Source organism: Arachis ipaensis, chromosome B9 (assembly GCF_059453495.1).
Source record: "Arachis ipaensis isolate K30076 ecotype BB chromosome B9, ASM5945349v1, whole genome shotgun sequence".
In the NCBI taxonomy this organism is placed as follows: Eukaryota; Viridiplantae; Streptophyta; class Magnoliopsida; order Fabales; family Fabaceae; genus Arachis; species Arachis ipaensis.
The window spans coordinates 149,066,351-149,082,688 of NC_142444.1; the positions used below are offsets into that span (position 1 = coordinate 149,066,351).

The window sequence follows — 16,338 nt, forward strand, 5'->3', positions numbered from 1 at the left end:
TATGTCATTTACTAGTAGTAAATTAATTAGCCAAAAATTAGACAAGAGACAAACTAAATATATTTTTTACAATTTCAAAAACATAAATAATATAAATGAGAAGTCAAGAACGAAATTAATGGATTTTACAAATTTCAGAATGCCGCTTTCGATAGTAAAACTATATTATAATTTAGTTTATTAATACCAGAATCGAAGGCCCAAAAGATAATAATAAACGAATAAATAAATAAGTAAAAAAAGGAAGGAAAGATACGAAAGCGAATTACAATAAATAAATAAAAAATAAATAATATAATATCGGATTCGAAAGGAGATTAGAATTTGGTTTTATAAGGAGGGTTGAGGTCCGCTACCACTGTTTCTCTCTCTATGTATCTATGTTTTGTTTCTCTCTCTTTCTCTCTCTCTTCTCAAGGTTCTCTTTGTCCCTTATCGTTTCTCACCTTCTCACTTTCTTCCCTATACGCACAATTTCTTCCTCCTCACAAAAAACCACAACCATATTCAGACTCTGAAACCAGCACAACACACCACACCACTCTCTCTCTCTCCGCTGCAGAAGAACGAGGACTCTCTCTTTTTCGAAGGAGCTTCGGAATCCGCAACCATGGCTCTCTCCTCCGCACTCTCTCTACACGCTTCGATCTGAACCGCCGCCTGTTGAAGTTATATTATTCTTCCTTCTTTCTTTCTCTCTCTCTCTCTCTCTCTCTCTCTCTCTCTCTCTCTCCTTGTGAAACACGAAGGCTTGGTTTGGTTTGGTTTTCTCTTTATATATTCTGCGCCGTTTCTTTTGGCTCTTTCTGGTTTTGAGGCTCCGTTTTGTTGCCGTGGCGGAAGCCATAGACTAGATTGCTTTGCGCGGCGGCGATTTCGTTGCCGCGTGTGGTTTCTTGTCCGATCTGTGGACCGGGAAGCTTGCGAATCGGCCTTCTCTTTTATGTCTTTGTTGCCGTCTGTGAACCCTAGATTCGTCGGCGGTGCTGTGAAATTTCTCTGGCGATTGTTTTTGTTTTGAATCTGGAGGTTTGAGGTTCTGTAGATTCGGGTTTGGTGCGGTGAATACGGTTTTCCGTTGGTTTTTGCGTTGGATGCCGATGCTATTGGGTTGATTTTTGATGCCTCCTGAACCGTTGCCTTGGGATCGGAAGGACTTCTTCAAGGAGAGGAAACACGAGAGGTCTGAGTCTCTGGGCTCCGTTGCCAGATGGAGAGATTCCTCTCACCACCGCGACTTCCACCGTTGGGGATCCGCCGAGTTCCGCAGACCTCCGGGTGAGTTTTACTTCTTCTGGTTTTTTCTATGCACTGCTGATATTTTCAACGAAATTTCTGATTATTTAGGTTTTTTATTTGGGGGGAAAAAAGAACTACCGGATTTGGGTTGTGTTTCTGAGTTTGGTTGATTCTTCTTTGCATAATAATAGTGAACCTTGTTCTGAATTTTGAAGATCTGGTTTTGTAATTACAAGAATTGTTACTATAAGGAGGTGGTGTATTCATTCGTTTGTTTCTTTTGGCATGAATTTCTGGTGCTCTCTTTTCTTTTATGTTTAAAAAAAACAATTATGATACTGGTTGTAAGAATATACTCTCCTTGTGTTGATTTTCCTTCTATTTTCCTTTCTTTGTTTAAATATTTTCTGAAGGTCATGGTAAGCAGGGCGGTTGGCACGTGTTTTCTGAAGATTCTGGTCATGGGTATGGGATTTCACGGTCAAGCAGTGAAAAGATGCTGGACGAAGATTGCCGGCCATCAGTGTCTCGTGGGGATGGAAAATATGGCCGGGGCAGTAGAGAAAATAGAGGGCCGTTTGGGCAGAGAGATTGGAGAGGACAGTCGTGGGAAACAACCAATGGTTCTATGAATTTACCAAGAAGGCCCCCGGATGTGAATAATGATCATAGGTCAGTTGACGACAACCTAACATATTCCACTCATCCACATTCTGATTTTGTAAACACTTGGGATCCACACCACTTGAAAGACCAGCATGATAAGATTGGTGGTGCCAATGGGTTCGGAACAGGCGCAAGAAGTGATAGAGAAAATTCTCTGGCTTCAATTGACTGGAAGCCACTTAAATGGACCCGATCTGGAAGCTTGTCGTCGAGAGGCTCTGGTTTTAGCCACTCGAGTAGCTCAAGGAGCGCGGGAGGGGCAGATTCCCATGAAGCAAAGGCCGAGTTACATCCCAAAAACGCAACTGTTAATGAGTCACATTCAGGGGAAGCTGCTGTGTGTGTTACATCTTCTGCACCATGTGAAGATACAACTTCCAGAAAGAAGCCGAGGCTAAATTGGGGAGAGGGACTTGCAAAGTATGAGAAGAAAAAGGTTGAAGTGCCAGATGGAAGTGCTAACAAAGATGGACCTGTCTTGTCTAATGGTAGTATTGAACCTTGTGCTTTCCCCGGTTCCAGCTTAGTAGATAAAAGCCCAAAAGTTACAGGATTCTCAGACTGTGCATGTGCATCTCCTGCAACTCCATCATCGGTTGCCTGCAGTTCCTCCCCAGGTATGCTTAGCCTATGCTGAGTCTCAATGTTGTTGCTTCTATCCTTTAAATCGTGCATGTCATAAATACCTTGATATTATGTTGTTTGTCTTGTTATTTAATATATTTGGTTGTATAGTACTCAGATAACAGGGAGTCCATATTTGTTCACGTCAATATTCTTTACTACCAACTGAATAGTTGAAATTTTAAAGCTGAATTGGGTAGCTTTGCCTCATTGATACTTTCTCTGATGTGTGTTTTTGTGAATTCTTTTGTACTTCAAATGCTGATCTGGTATCCTCCTAATGTCCTAACTCTTTCTTAGGTTCTTTTTGTGTTAATGAATTTGTTGTTCTGCCAGTACTCCAGTAGTCATGCATTGGCACTCATATGCTTGTTTTCTATTTTATAAAGACAGGCAACACGATTAGGACCTTTATTTTTTATTTATTTTTTTTGGTTGGTGAATTACAATTCTGGATATCAGTGAACATATTTCTATTGTAGGATGGATTATCCAAGTTAGCAAGTCAGCACATTTGGAACAGTTGAACACCTTTTACCGCTTGTTTTGGCCAAACATTCTCAATTTGAAATGTGCTTTCCTTGGTTTTCTTATTTGTTCATGCTATTTCTCCTATTGGTTTTATTTGTTTGCCTAGATCCTTTTACCTTCACTCAGTTGAGAAAAACTCATTAACGTCCTGGCCTTATCTTTCAAATTTTCTGTAACCAGTCAAAGTATAATTTAATTATAAGGTATAAAACCAGACTATTTGTTTCCCCTTTTATGGTAATATATATTTGCTAAAATCTTAATTTTATGTTGTAGCAGGTGTGGATGATAAGTTATTTGGAAAACCTGCAAATGTAGACAATGATGTTAGTAATTTGACTTGTTCTCCTGTTCCTGGATCCCAAGACCATTTTCAGAGGTTTTCTTTTAATTTAGAGAAATTGGATATTGAATCCTTGAATAGTCTGAATTCTTCAATTATTGAGTTGATACAATCTGATGATACAAGTTATGTGAATTCTGGTCCAATGAGGTCCACTGCAATGAATAAGTTATTGATATGGAAAGCCGACATTTCAAAGGTATTGGAGACAACCGAATCTGAAATTGATTCACTTGAAAATGAACTGAAATCTCTAAGATCTGCATCTGGGGATAGAGGTTCATATCCAGCTGTTTTGGGCTCACAGATGGTTGGCAACAATGAAAATCCTTTTGAAGTACCTGTTGGTGTCTCTGATGAAGTTACTCGGCCAGAACCTTTGAAAATTCTTTCTTCTGACGACCCTGATGCTGAGAAATTGCCCCTTTCAACCAACTTAAATAGTATTCATGAGAATGGAAAGGAAGAGGACATTGATAGTCCTGGTTCAGCAACATCTAAATTAAGTGAGCCTCCGCCTTTGGTTAAAGCAGTTTCGTCAAGTGATACAAGGAGATATGATACCTTCTTGGAGGATGCCAATGCTGGTCAGTCTAATGGCATGAAATGCTTAATTCCCTGTACTACAAGGAAGTATCCTAGTAACTCTGCTTGCAGTGATGTCAATGCGTCTTCGGAAGTGCCAGATAGTATTATTACTGCCTCTGGTGCAAGCTTATGGTCTAGCACTGAGGATAGTTTATATAAGAAAATTATTTCTTCCAACAGAGAATTGGCAAAAAGTGCATGTGGAGTATTTGCTAAGTTATTGCCCCAAGGATATACTAAAATTGATAAGGTGGGGGCCAGCAGTGACTTGTGCTCTCAGACATCCATTATGGAGAAGTTTGCTGAGAAAAAGCAGTTTGCAAGATTTAAAGAGAGAGTTATCACACTTAAGTTCAAAGCCCTGCATCACCTGTGGAAGGAAGATATGCGCCTACTGTCTATAAAGAAATGCCGGCCAAAATATCACAAGAAACATGAACTAAGTGTGCGGTCTACCTTTAATGGTAATCAGAAGAACCGGTTCTCCATTCGGTCTCGTTTTCCTTTACCTGGTATGAACTTTCTGTCTCTTCTTTTTTTGCGTTTCATACACCAGTACTGTTGGCTCTTTATGCTTGATGTCTTTCTTGTTGGTCAATTTGGTTGTTAGTCCACCTAATTTTGTCTGTGCATGATTGACATATTAATCAAGTGCTGAATTTTCTTGAGTTGTACTGTTCAAGTTCATTAGGTTTTAGGGAGGGAGTGAGTCAGGTTTGATTTGTTATTTAGGTGTTGCTCAATGAGAATAAAAAAGAACAATGACAAGATTATTCTAGTGTTGAATTATAAATTTGTTGTAATGCTTGTAATTTTAAAATCTTGAAAGGAGCTAATTAGTTCCGTCCAGCACCTGGATAGTCCAGCACTTGGATGCTTCTTTTTTTTCCCGCCTGTCTGGTTGGTTTGTTGCTGATTTTGCAGTTGGTATAGACATTTATTTGTCTAGCATTTGTGGCTTATAATGGGATGGTCTTGTGTGAAATATTGGGTTTAATGGGATGATTTCTGGCTAGTTTAAGTGCTCTAATTTCCACTTATAGGATGGTCTTGTGCAAGTCATTACTTAATGTTTTACTATGGGCATCTATGGGATGCTCAGATGTGAATCCTGCATGGTGTTAAATTTCATTGTGTAACTATATTCTTGTTTTTGGCAGTGGTGCATAGTGCTTAGCTGCACTAGTTGTTTGTCAAATGTATGATAGGTTTAAATCATCGCTTAGATGCTGCTGTTCTGTTTTATTGTGTTAAGTCTGAAATTTGAGCATAAATTGGCAGTTCCTATTTTTTCCTTTAACTGAAGTTGTCTTTACATCCTCTTTTTTTTTAGTTTTTCTATTCACATGATGGTATATTTAGTAGTTGCTTGTTCTGTTCCTAAGTTACTCATCCCTTTTTAATAACTTTTTATCCTTCCCCAACTCTGCCAGCAGGAAATCATCTGAGCCTCGTTCCAACAGCCGAGGTAATTAATTTTACAAGAAAACTGCTCTCAGAACCTCAGGTTAAAATTCACAGGGATGCCCTGAAGATGCCAGCATTAGTCTTGGATGAGAAGATCCCAAAGTTCATATCTAGTAATGGGCTTGTCGAAGATCCATTGGCTATTGAGAAGGAAAAGGCTTTGATTAATCCTTGGACATCAGAAGAGAGAGAAATTTTCCTTGAAAAATTTGCTGTCTTTGGAAAAGATTTTCGGAAGATCGCTTCTTTCCTTCATCACAAGACAACTGCTGACTGTGTTGAGTTCTATTACAAAAATCATAAATCGGATTGTTTTGAAAAACTTAAGAAGCAGCAGAAGTTAGGGAAGTCATTTTTAGCCAAAACTGACTTGGTAGCATCGGGTAAAAAATGGAACCATGAAGCGAATACTGCTTCACTTGACATTTTGAGTGCTGCTTCAGTGATGGCTGATGGCTTTGCATGTAACAAGAAAATGCGTCCTGGGAACTTCCTTATGGGTGGATATGTTAATGTGAAAGCCTCAAGGGTTGATGATAGCATCAGAGAAAGATCAAGCAGCTTTGACATTCTTGGGGATGAGAGGGAGGCTTTTGCTGATGTAATGGCTTCATCCGAGGCCATGAGTTTCTGTGGGACAAGTTCAGTTGAACCTGTAGAAGGTAGCCGAGATAGTAGGTTGATGCCTGATACTGCTGAGAATGTTGATGACGAGACTTGTTCAGATGAGAGCTGTGGTGAAATGGATCCTACTGATTGGACAGATGATGAAAAGGCAGCTTTTATACAAGCTGTATCATCTTTTGGTAGGGATTTTGTGAAGTTAGCGCGATGCATTGGAACAAGGTCACCAGAACAATGCAAAGTTTTTTTCAGCAAGGCTCGAAAATGCCTCGGCTTAGATCTCATGCGCCCTATGCCTGAAAACGTTGGATCACCAGCAAATGATGGTGCAAATGGCGGGGGTAGCGACACAGATGATGCTTGTGCTGTAGAGACAGGTTCAGTGGTTGGCACTGACAAGTCTGGCACTAAGACAGATGAGGACCTGCCTTCATCTGTCATAAACACCTACCATGATGAATCAGATCCTGTGGAAGTTAGGAACCTGGCAGCTGAATTAAATGAGCCTAAAGAGGAGGATGATACAGTAGTCGATCATGAAGATGCAAACTTGGTTAGCGATGGGGTTGTCTTGTACAATTCTGATAAGTCTGGTTCAGTCAATGGGCAGGCTCCTATAGTTATGACAGATAGCACAACAGTTGGAAAAGACAAAGCCATTAAATTCGGGGGTGCAGACTTGGTGTCTATTTCTGCCCTCGACACAACTGAACCATGTGAGAGGAGTTTGGCTGGTCAGGATAATGTAGTTACTGAAGTTTCTTCTGGGGTTCTTGGAAGTGGATTGGAGAGGCAAAGTGTTCCTTCAACCCAATGTCCTGATGATAGAGGGGATAAACTGGTGGCTGTTACAGCTGTTGGAGTTGAACTGAAAAGCTCGGTTCAGGATTCATGTACTACTACAGTAAATGCTTCAGTCTCATCTGTGGGCAATTCTTGTTCAGGATTGAGTTTTGATACTGAAAGTAAGCATATGGCCCTTGGAAAGCCTGTATCTGCATTATATGTCGAGGATCTTCATGCAACTGCAAATTCATTGTCACAAAATACTTCTGTTTCAGCCGCCGTTCAATGCGAGAAAACAGCTACTCAGGATCAACTGTCCTGTACTACTGAGACTCCAGGTGGGAGAAATTTGCAGTGTCATAATCCCATCAGCAATGGTGACCATCAGCTTCCTGTGCCTGGGAATCGTGTGGATCGTGCCAACAGCATCCTCCATGGTTATCCTTTGCAAATGGCCATTAAGAAAGAAGTGAATGGAGATATAAAATGCAGCAGTTCAGCAAACGAGTTGCCCCTTCTATCCCGAAAAGATGAACAAGATGATCATTTCAAAGCAAGGTTAAGCTATTCGTCAGATTCGGAAAAAACATCCAGAAATGGTGATGTGAAATTGTTTGGGAAGATATTAACCAATCCTTCATCCACACAGAAACCTAATTTGACCACCAAGTCATGTGAAGAAAATGGCATCCATCATCCCAAATCTAGCAGGCTTTCGAGTTTGAAATATGCTGATGGAAATTTCAAGATGTTGAAGTTTGAACGAGATGACTGCAGTGAGTATCTTGGCCTTGAAAATGTCCCCTTGCGGAGCTATGGTTACTGGGATGGGAACCGAATACAGACTGGTCTCACATCATTGCCTGATTCTGCCATCCTGCTAGCAAAGTATCCGGCTGCCTTCAGTAATTATCCGTCTTCTTCAGCCAAATTGGAGCAGCAGTCGTTCCATGCATTTGGTAAGAATAATGAAAGGCACCTGAGTGGATCTCCTGCTTTTACAGCTAGGGACATGAATGGCAGTAATGCTGTGATTGATTATCAGATGCTTAGAAGTAGGGATGGTTCTGTGGTTGATGTAAAGCACTGCCAAGACGTGTTCTCTGAGATGCCACGGAGAAATGGGTTCGAAGCAATCTCAAGTTTGCACCAGCAGCAGCAGGGCAGAGGAGTGGTGGGAATGAGTAGTGGTGGTGTTGGAGGAACGGGGATTGTGGTTGGATCATGCAGCGGTGTCACGGATCCTGTGGCAGCCATAAAAATGCATTACCCCAATTCTGACAAGTATGGTGGTCAAACTGGGAATAATATCAGCAGCAGAGAAGATGAATCTTGGGCTGGGGGGAAAGGGGACTTAGGGAGGTAGTAGATGATGTCAGCGGCAACTGTTTCTTTTTGCCGCTTCCTGTATAATAGTTTTTTTCTTCCTCCTTAATTTTTTTTTTAATTTGCTCAATCAATACAGTGTAGGGGCGGTTTAATGGTTCTGAAGCCCGTCTTTTTTTTGGTAAAATATTTAGGTGCTTTTTATGTAGCAGCTTTGTATTTGTTGTATTTGATGAAAATACAGAAATAATCCAAGGAAGTTAGGAGGGGCGATTGCCATTTGCCATCCCTGCTCATTCCCATCACTTGCCTCACTGGATGAAGCCTCGTTAGGTTTGGTGGGATGTACTAATTTATTATAGATGATAGATGGTACTTTGTAACTTTCATTAGGCCTCTTTTCTGAGGAAATAGAAATAGAGATCGAAGGTTTTGTTTTGTCTGAGAAATTCGTTGGCCCCCTAAGCTTTTTCAGCGTGAGTTGACATGAGATTTGCGTTTATGATTTTCCACCTGCACATTGCCTTGTAATGTTTCTTGCTTCCATCCCTGCCATGTAAATATTGTCCCCCTTTTTGCTGATTCTGTGGACTGTTGGTGTGTTTGAGTAGAGTTGGGCAATCAGTTCTGCAATCTACAGCTAATTTTAGAAAATGTTCCAGTGTCGAGAAAATACGATCCAAACATTTGGTGGGAGACCATATGTTGTGGATAAACAACAATTTACTTCAATATGTCAAATCTAAAAATATTTTTAACATAAAAGTCCTTTTGAATCATCATCAAACAAAAGTCTCTTAGTAACAAGAGCAAATTTATCACAAATAGGCATAATATGACTAACATTATGCTTGGTTGATGGAGCTAGGGAAAATTGTGTAGATTACAGTAGACTTTCCTACTGGTGTTTGCTGAGAATAATATTTGCATACCGTAACTCTAGCTAAAATTCACTTCTCACTAGTGACAAGATCTCCCTTCCACTCAATTTTGAGGTAAATAAATCCCTATCCTCCATGTTGAGGTGTCGTATCTATGCATTTCTTCAGAGCCTAAAGAACATATTTTTACATTCCTGAAAATTGTGCATGGAAAAAACACCCCCTAAGCGGTTGTCTATTGCATAACGTTGGTTCGCTTGACCTAACTCTTTGTCTGGAGGATTGAAGGAAGGGGTGCAATGATTTCAATAACCTGCAAATACATATAACATGCAAGTTTTAAATTTGAAAATTGGTCAGAAATATAAATCTAGCTATATAAGAAAAACTTGCACAGCATGGAAAAATAGGCTTTTTTAATTTTTACAGATAACAATGCATAGAAATTAAACTCACACATGAACTATAATCAGATAGAGAAGAGGTTAGCTCTCTGCTCTCAATCAATCGGTTTAGATCAAACCTAAGAAATTGAACCCCATTTCTCATTTCTAAATGTCAAAGTCATTAGGACGCTTGCTTTTTATTACCATCAAACTCATACCAATTGATATTTGATACTAATACTTTGCTTTACCTCATTAGTTACTGGGTGAGAGATAATCAATTGATGTGCATGCAAATAATACCCACAATCTCCAGGAACTGGTTTGGTAGGCCTCTCATATCCCCTGTGCAGACCAAGTAGCAACATTCAACTCGGATCAATCTATGGTTAGTTAATATAGGGTGTTAAATGAATGGGAATATCCATAACAAATATAGATACAGCAGTTACCCATCAGCAGCAAATCTCTCATCGATGAAGTCACAATCTAAGCATTTAGGTTGCCCACCAACAGAATAAAGAGGATCACCTGCAAATAAAATCAGGGGCAAAGATAAATGGACATGGGAATATGAATATGTGCATGCCTTCAAAAGATATAGCAAATTTAAGTTCATGTGAAATTTGTAGTATAGGTGCAACTCATGTTCATGTTCTAAAGCAACAGGTTTTTATGATAAAGTTCAATTTCAATTAAGTGAAAAATAAGCAGGCAATACAGCTAGGATGATCATAATCATATCCATATTAGAAACATGATAGAATACCAGCTTCACAAACTTAAAATCCCATTAATCAAACCGCTAATAAATATTCACTACATTATCTATTTGACTTTACTTTCGACGCCAAGGATTTAAACTTTGAAGTGTAAAGCTTATTTACAACTTTAATATTCATTAAAGAAGTTTGAAGGCACACGTGAAAAAGTCACCACATATAAACTTCTAAAATAACCATTTTCAATCTTCACTTACTGCTATGTCCTTAAAACAAATCACACTTATGAAGCACGATAAATGACTTGGGTCTTAAAATTACCTAACAGAGGATGCCCTATGAAAGAAAGATGAATGCGTATTTGATGTGGCCGTCCAGACTCTATCTGAACCTGTTAAACAATCTCGTTATAAGACTATAAGTGGAAGTTATAAGACCTTTCCTATCATGATACACCAAATTGTTTCATATCATTGTGTTGCTCCTGGAAATTTTGAAGTCATTTCTCCAGAGGATTTAAATACAGTAACTACTCAGAGTTAGGCAACAACACTCTGAAGAGTGTAAAAGGAACACTGAATGATCTGAATTTTTACATTCTATCTGATTGCCATCCTGTCACCGATGACATTCAGTTTGCATCTCTAACAATAATTGGTGGTAGAAGATAATATAATTACTTAATTATTTTCTTGTATTCTATTGCATGTCATGTTTTTACAGGAACAAATGGTCATAAACATCAAATTCATCTACCTGGACCAATGTGTTGTTTCCTTGTACGCCTCTCTCAAGAACATTCACTATACTGAGGGCTGGTTTTCCTGGCTCAACAAAAACAATTATGCTTGAGAGGGGATTTCAAAAGTAACAGATGGCGATGATAGGAAATCAAAAAGTCAATGATTACATGACAAATAGAAGAGAACAAAAGAAGCATGGCTTTTCCTTTTGAGATTCACTCATATTGAAACAGAAAAGGAAAAGAACACATAATGATCAAAGATCAAAACAGACCTGATTCAGAAGCAACATACAACCCTGTAGCGACACCAGGATATTTCACTATTCCAATTGGTTGATTAATAATCACCTGTAAATAACAACAGCTTTTAAGAGTAGAATCCACAAAATATCTATTCTTTATTAATCTTTCATCTTTTATTCTATATTTTTTCTCCCAATCCGGAGATGGGAAGCAACCAAAAACCACTTATAAACAAATGTCTATAAGAAAAAAAGTACGTCAGAATATTACCTTATCATTATCAACTATCCCACTCACAAGTGCACGGTATATCTTTGCAATCTTCCCATGCTCCTTGTTTGTATCTCTGCTTATGTAAATAACAAAATACAATTAGTTCAATATGTTAACTAAGCAAGAAATTATAACTTGCAAGTTTAAATGTATGCTTAGACTACTTGTGTGTGTGTCTATTCTACTTAAGATAAACAATCCACTACCTTACAAAACTAAATTTAAAAGGTTTAACAAAAAAAGGGTTTTTCCTTAACCTTTTTCCTCCAATCTGAGAAGTTCCATCAGCAAAATAAGATGCAAGCCGAGCTTTGGCCCGTTTTGTCTTTGCACATAATAATAATCCTATAACACAGTCAATCAATCATAAAAGCATGAGAATGTGCTATGCGAGAGCTATTTATAACATTAGAGGAAAAATAAAGGATCAACTCATTCTTATATAACATCTCTTGGTAGCATGTTGATATCACTACCACTTTAGTAAAGAGCCTTAAGCTTTACAAAGCTGATAATGAAGTTACTTATTTGCAATTTTTCATGGAGTTCCTAAGACTTACATCAGTTCAAGTATAACATTTTTCAAAGGAAAGTAACAGATACAAGAAAGTACTTTGACATTTCAATAGAAATATTTAGTCTAACCTGAAGTTCCCCTCCCTAGGCGATGTACTGGAACAGAATGAAGCCTTTGGTGTGCTTTAACGGTACTCTGCTTATTGGCTTCCCATTTAAGCTGCGTTAAAACTGTCCTTTGCTGGAAAAGACCCCCAGGCAGAACTTGCAAACCAGAAGGCTTATTTAGAGCAATCTGAATTTGTAATCAACACCCTTAAGAAAACAAATATTGAAGCCATTCTGACTAACTGTAAAAGTATGTTTTGGTATGCAGAAGCAAAACTTGTTCATGAATTAGCCTAAACTAGCACACAAGTATAATGTCACTTGTTCCTTATAATTAAGATTCTAAAATCCGAAGCACAATTAGCAATGAAAATAATTTCATATTTTCAACTTGATGTAAATGATCAAAAGAAAACTGTTATAGGAGAGAAAGCAAGCAGAGATATACATGATGTGCATGAAGTAACAGTTACCATGTCATCATCTTCATACAAGATTTCAAGAATGTACGGTGCATCAGGTTCCTTCCATGGAAGTCTATGATAGACTAGCTTAAAGCCAACTCTAAACATGAAGAAGTTGAAAAGTAAAATATTATGGAATAAAACTATGTAATAGAAATAGAAAGGAGACAAAGATCTAGCAAGGAACCTTAGGACTGCATCGGGATCTGTAACAACACTCCCATCAACTGTTATCTGTAGATGACATATATTGATTAATATGAATATGGGCCATTCAGATGATTCATTCCATGCAGTCAAGTATTTCAGATTTCTTCATGGTCAAACCTGCTTGTTTTTTATACGCTGCAACCAACTGCTAAACAGATCAGTACATGTTCGGGATCAAGCAACACATTTGTTTCAAAATAACCATTGAAACCAAAATGTTTCTTTAAGATAAGAAAGAAGTATATAATTTTTATTGAGAGGAAAAACACAAGAATACAAGAGAGGATGGCTAACATTCTTTGTAATAACAAAGAAAGCTCAGGACAATCGAAATGCACACCAATGGCCTTCCAGTACCTCAGCAATCCAATAAATAAACTGTGCTAAACAAACCATGGAAGACTATTCCTAAACCAGAGCTGAGTTCAATGGCCTTATATAATTGGCCAGGTCTAATTTGTATCACAACTATAACACCTACCAGCTCAATGCACTCCAATTTCCTCAGTTTTAGATAACATTTTAGTTACTGATATTTGGCTAAATCATGGATGATCCTTACCCATGTCAACCTTTCTACAGGTCTCAAGGAAGCAAACTATAGCTCCAAGTAAAATAATAATAAAAATTGTCTTAGTTGCCTTGTTTAGTGTTTCAAATTTAAAAATGTCATCTTTTTTATGAGAAGGGAATTGGGGTTAGGTCAAGGCATTGCTTACCCTTGTAATGGAGCTGAACTCTTGTACTTGCTGGAGTAGAACTGTATCAGTGTCAACCCTGAATTTGCAACACATATTTATCATCGCATTCAGATGCAATAATAGCTCATAAGCAATGATTATACGCTTAATTTGAAAATGTGCAAATAAAAGTCAAACTTTTTGTTGAGAGAGAGAGAGAGAGAGAGAGAGAGGTTGACCGTCATCGGGGGGTGGAACGACGTCGTGGTAAATGAGGCCGTCGTTGAATTCGGGCCAGGGACATCCGAATTGGCGCGGCGGTGAAGTGTTCGCCGACATTGATGGACGTGCTTTTCAAAAATTTACCCTTTCTGAAGAATTAGGGTTAATGACACAAAATCGTATTAGCTAGAAGCGAGTTTTAAATTTTTAAGGCCTATATAAACCACTCTTTTTAGTTTCTCTCAGTTACTCACCCTTTTGGTTACTCTCCTCATCTCTTTCAGAAATTTCTTTATTTCTTAGACAAAAATCAAAAGTCTGAGTCTTTCACCAAATGTGCGATATTTCTCGCGTTTGAAGATCGGTATTCTCGAAGCGCTTCATGTTGAAAGTTCTAAAGAAATATCAGAGATTTCCGACAGGATTCCAATGACAGTTGCACGTACGGTTCAATACAATACGTACCAGATTTAGTTTTGAAAAAAAAAAAAAAAAATAGGGTTCTTCACCAAACATAATAAGAATTTTTTATTTTTAATATTGGAGTGGTAGTGGTATTTTTCTTAAATGTGGATTGTTGGGGTGTTATACTTAAATGTGGGATCGTTTAACTAGAGAAGTAGAAATCGGACCGTCCGATTTGTTAGAGGTACACAAATCGGACCGTCCGATTTCTAGAGGTATACAAATCAGTCCCAGGAATTTCTGAGAGGTACACAAATCGGTCCCAGGGATTTGTGTTAAAAAAAATTAAAAAATTTTAAGTACAGAAATCGGACCCAGAGATTTGTGTACTTCCACAATTTTAAAAAACACCAAAAATTACCATGTTAAAGTATATCACCACTTTTACTTCCATAACAAAAAAAATTAGCCAACATAATAACTTAGTAATATTTTTAAAATATATATATATTTGTCAAGTTATACAATTCTTTACAAAAGTTACACAGGGGTAGATCTCCAATAGTTCAGGAGATTGATACTATAATATCTTTGAATGCTTATCCCTGTCACTTTTTCAAACATTGTATCGAGAGCAAAATTTCATATTATAACATCGAGTCCTTTTTTCACTAGATAAGGAAGAAGGAAATAACACTAGCTAAGCTTTCAGAGAGAAAAGAGAGATTTAGAACATTTTGTTAGATAGAAAAAGTGGTTATATTACAATGTTCTTTGAGATCCGATTACAACTGGGGTGAGCTCCTCCTTTTATAAAGGTCTCGAGATGACAGCAATATCTTACAGAATTTAAACAAACCTATCATACAATGCTAGCTGGAAGACAAGGATAAGCCTTATCTCTTTCTGACTTTACCTAGATAAGTGACGGAGGTCACTTTATTCTAGTGCACTCAATAATTATACATAGTGGGGACATTGTCTTTAGTAAATGGACGGCTTAAAATAGTCTTCTGGAAGGGTCCCGTCATCGTCTGAGAAAGATGACGTATCATCAGAGGCCAAATTGACTGCTCTAAAATCCATATCTAGGTCCTGTAAATAGGTAAACGAATCTTCAGTGTTTCCTTCATTTGGATCTTGAGCATCTTGTAGATATGTGTCATATGAGTCTGAGTATGGGCCTTCAGTGTCATTGGATATCCCTGCATCAATTTTGGTTGGGCTTGGTGGTAAGGCATATACTCTTCCATTTAGATCTTCAAAATTTAGATCTTCATCAGAATTTCTGTTTGTTGTTGGGATACGCTTGGATGTGCTAGGTTGATCTCTTGGAGCGTAAAAAGAGTATTGTCCAAACTGATTAATTATTCATGAGGTTATGAATCTAGATTGAAACTCTTTGAGTGTTATTGGCGGAATATCTGTTTGGAATGGGAGTCCTTCGACTGTATCTCTTTCTCCATATATTCCAGGTTGTCAAAGTTGACAAAGGTATTTGGCCAAGACATTCAAGACTGTCTTTTCATCTGTGGGCCACGTTGTAGAGTATCCAACAATATCAATCATGTTCATGGTGTGTGGGTCTCCTCCAGTAAAATAACTCCTCTGTAAAGTGACAAAACAACCGAATTTTTGTTTTGCCTGAGAAGGTTTATTGATGAGCGGATAATTTATCCACTTTTTAGCACTGTTTTTAGTATGTTTTTAGTATATTTTAGTTAGTTTTTATTATATTTTTATTAGTTTTTATTTAAAATTCACTTTTTTGGACTTTACTATGAGTTTGTGTATTTTTCTGTGATTTCAGGTATTTTCTGGCTGAAATTGAGGGACCTGAGCAAAAATCTGATTCAGAGGCTGAAAAGGACTGCAGATGCTGTTGGATTCTGACCTCCCTGCACTCGAAGTGGATTTTCTGGAGCTACAGAAGCCCAATTGGCGCGCTCTTAATTGCGTTGGAAAGTAGACATCCTGGGCTTTCCAGCAATATATAATAGTCCATAATTTGCCCAAGATTTGATGGCCCAAACCGGCGTTCTAAGTCAACTTAAGAATTCTAGCGTTTAACGCCAGAACTGGCATAAAAGCTGGAGTTAAACGCCCAAATTGGCACAAAATCTGGCGTTTAACTCCAAGAAAAGTCTCTACACATGAAAGCTTCAATGCTCAGCCCAAGCACACACCAAGTGAGCCCCGGAAGTGGATTTTTACACTAAACACCCTAGCTTACTCATTTTCTGTAACCCTAGGTCATTAGTTTACTATAAAAACTACTTTTAGTGATTC

General features: G+C 38.1%; 2 protein-coding genes across 9 annotated transcripts; one reads left to right on the forward strand and one right to left on the reverse strand.

The window, feature by feature from the left end:
• The first annotated feature begins 360 nt into the window (after window positions 1-360).
• LOC107617278 (Duplicated homeodomain-like superfamily protein) lies at window positions 361-8,643 on the forward strand. Of its 7 annotated transcripts, none has more exons than XM_021110666.2 (4): window positions 361-1,278; window positions 1,653-2,522; window positions 3,337-4,503; window positions 5,428-8,643. In XM_021110666.2, the coding sequence occupies exons 1-4, from the start codon at window positions 1,122-1,124 to the stop codon at window positions 8,232-8,234; spliced, it is 5,001 nt and encodes a 1,666-aa protein (XP_020966325.1). In that variant the 5' UTR covers window positions 361-1,121; the 3' UTR covers window positions 8,235-8,643. The 7 variants fall into 7 exon arrangements, with proteins under 7 accessions (XP_020966325.1, XP_088353870.1, XP_020966323.1 ...); XM_088497744.1 differs by having other exon boundaries at window positions 3,340-4,503; XM_021110664.2 differs by having other exon boundaries at window positions 362-1,278; window positions 5,425-8,643.
• A 256-nt stretch (window positions 8,644-8,899) lies between these two features.
• LOC107617279 (Pseudouridine synthase family protein) lies at window positions 8,900-14,160 on the reverse strand. 2 transcript variants are annotated; one of them, XM_016319015.3, is made up of 15 exons: window positions 13,899-14,028; window positions 13,662-13,793; window positions 13,462-13,519; window positions 12,860-12,887; window positions 12,720-12,766; window positions 12,542-12,632; window positions 12,090-12,255; window positions 11,702-11,789; window positions 11,442-11,517; window positions 11,201-11,276; window positions 10,940-11,007; window positions 10,505-10,574; window positions 9,914-9,992; window positions 9,713-9,806; window positions 8,900-9,388 (listed from the first exon to the last, which is right to left on the reverse strand). In XM_016319015.3, the coding sequence occupies exons 2-15, from the start codon at window positions 13,759-13,761 to the stop codon at window positions 9,338-9,340; spliced, it is 1,092 nt and encodes a 363-aa protein (XP_016174501.1). In that variant the 5' UTR covers window positions 13,762-13,793; window positions 13,899-14,028; the 3' UTR covers window positions 8,900-9,337. The 2 variants fall into 2 exon arrangements, with proteins under 2 accessions (XP_016174501.1, XP_016174500.1); XM_016319014.3 differs by having other exon boundaries at window positions 13,662-14,160.
• Window positions 14,161-16,338: the final 2,178 nt, after the last annotated feature.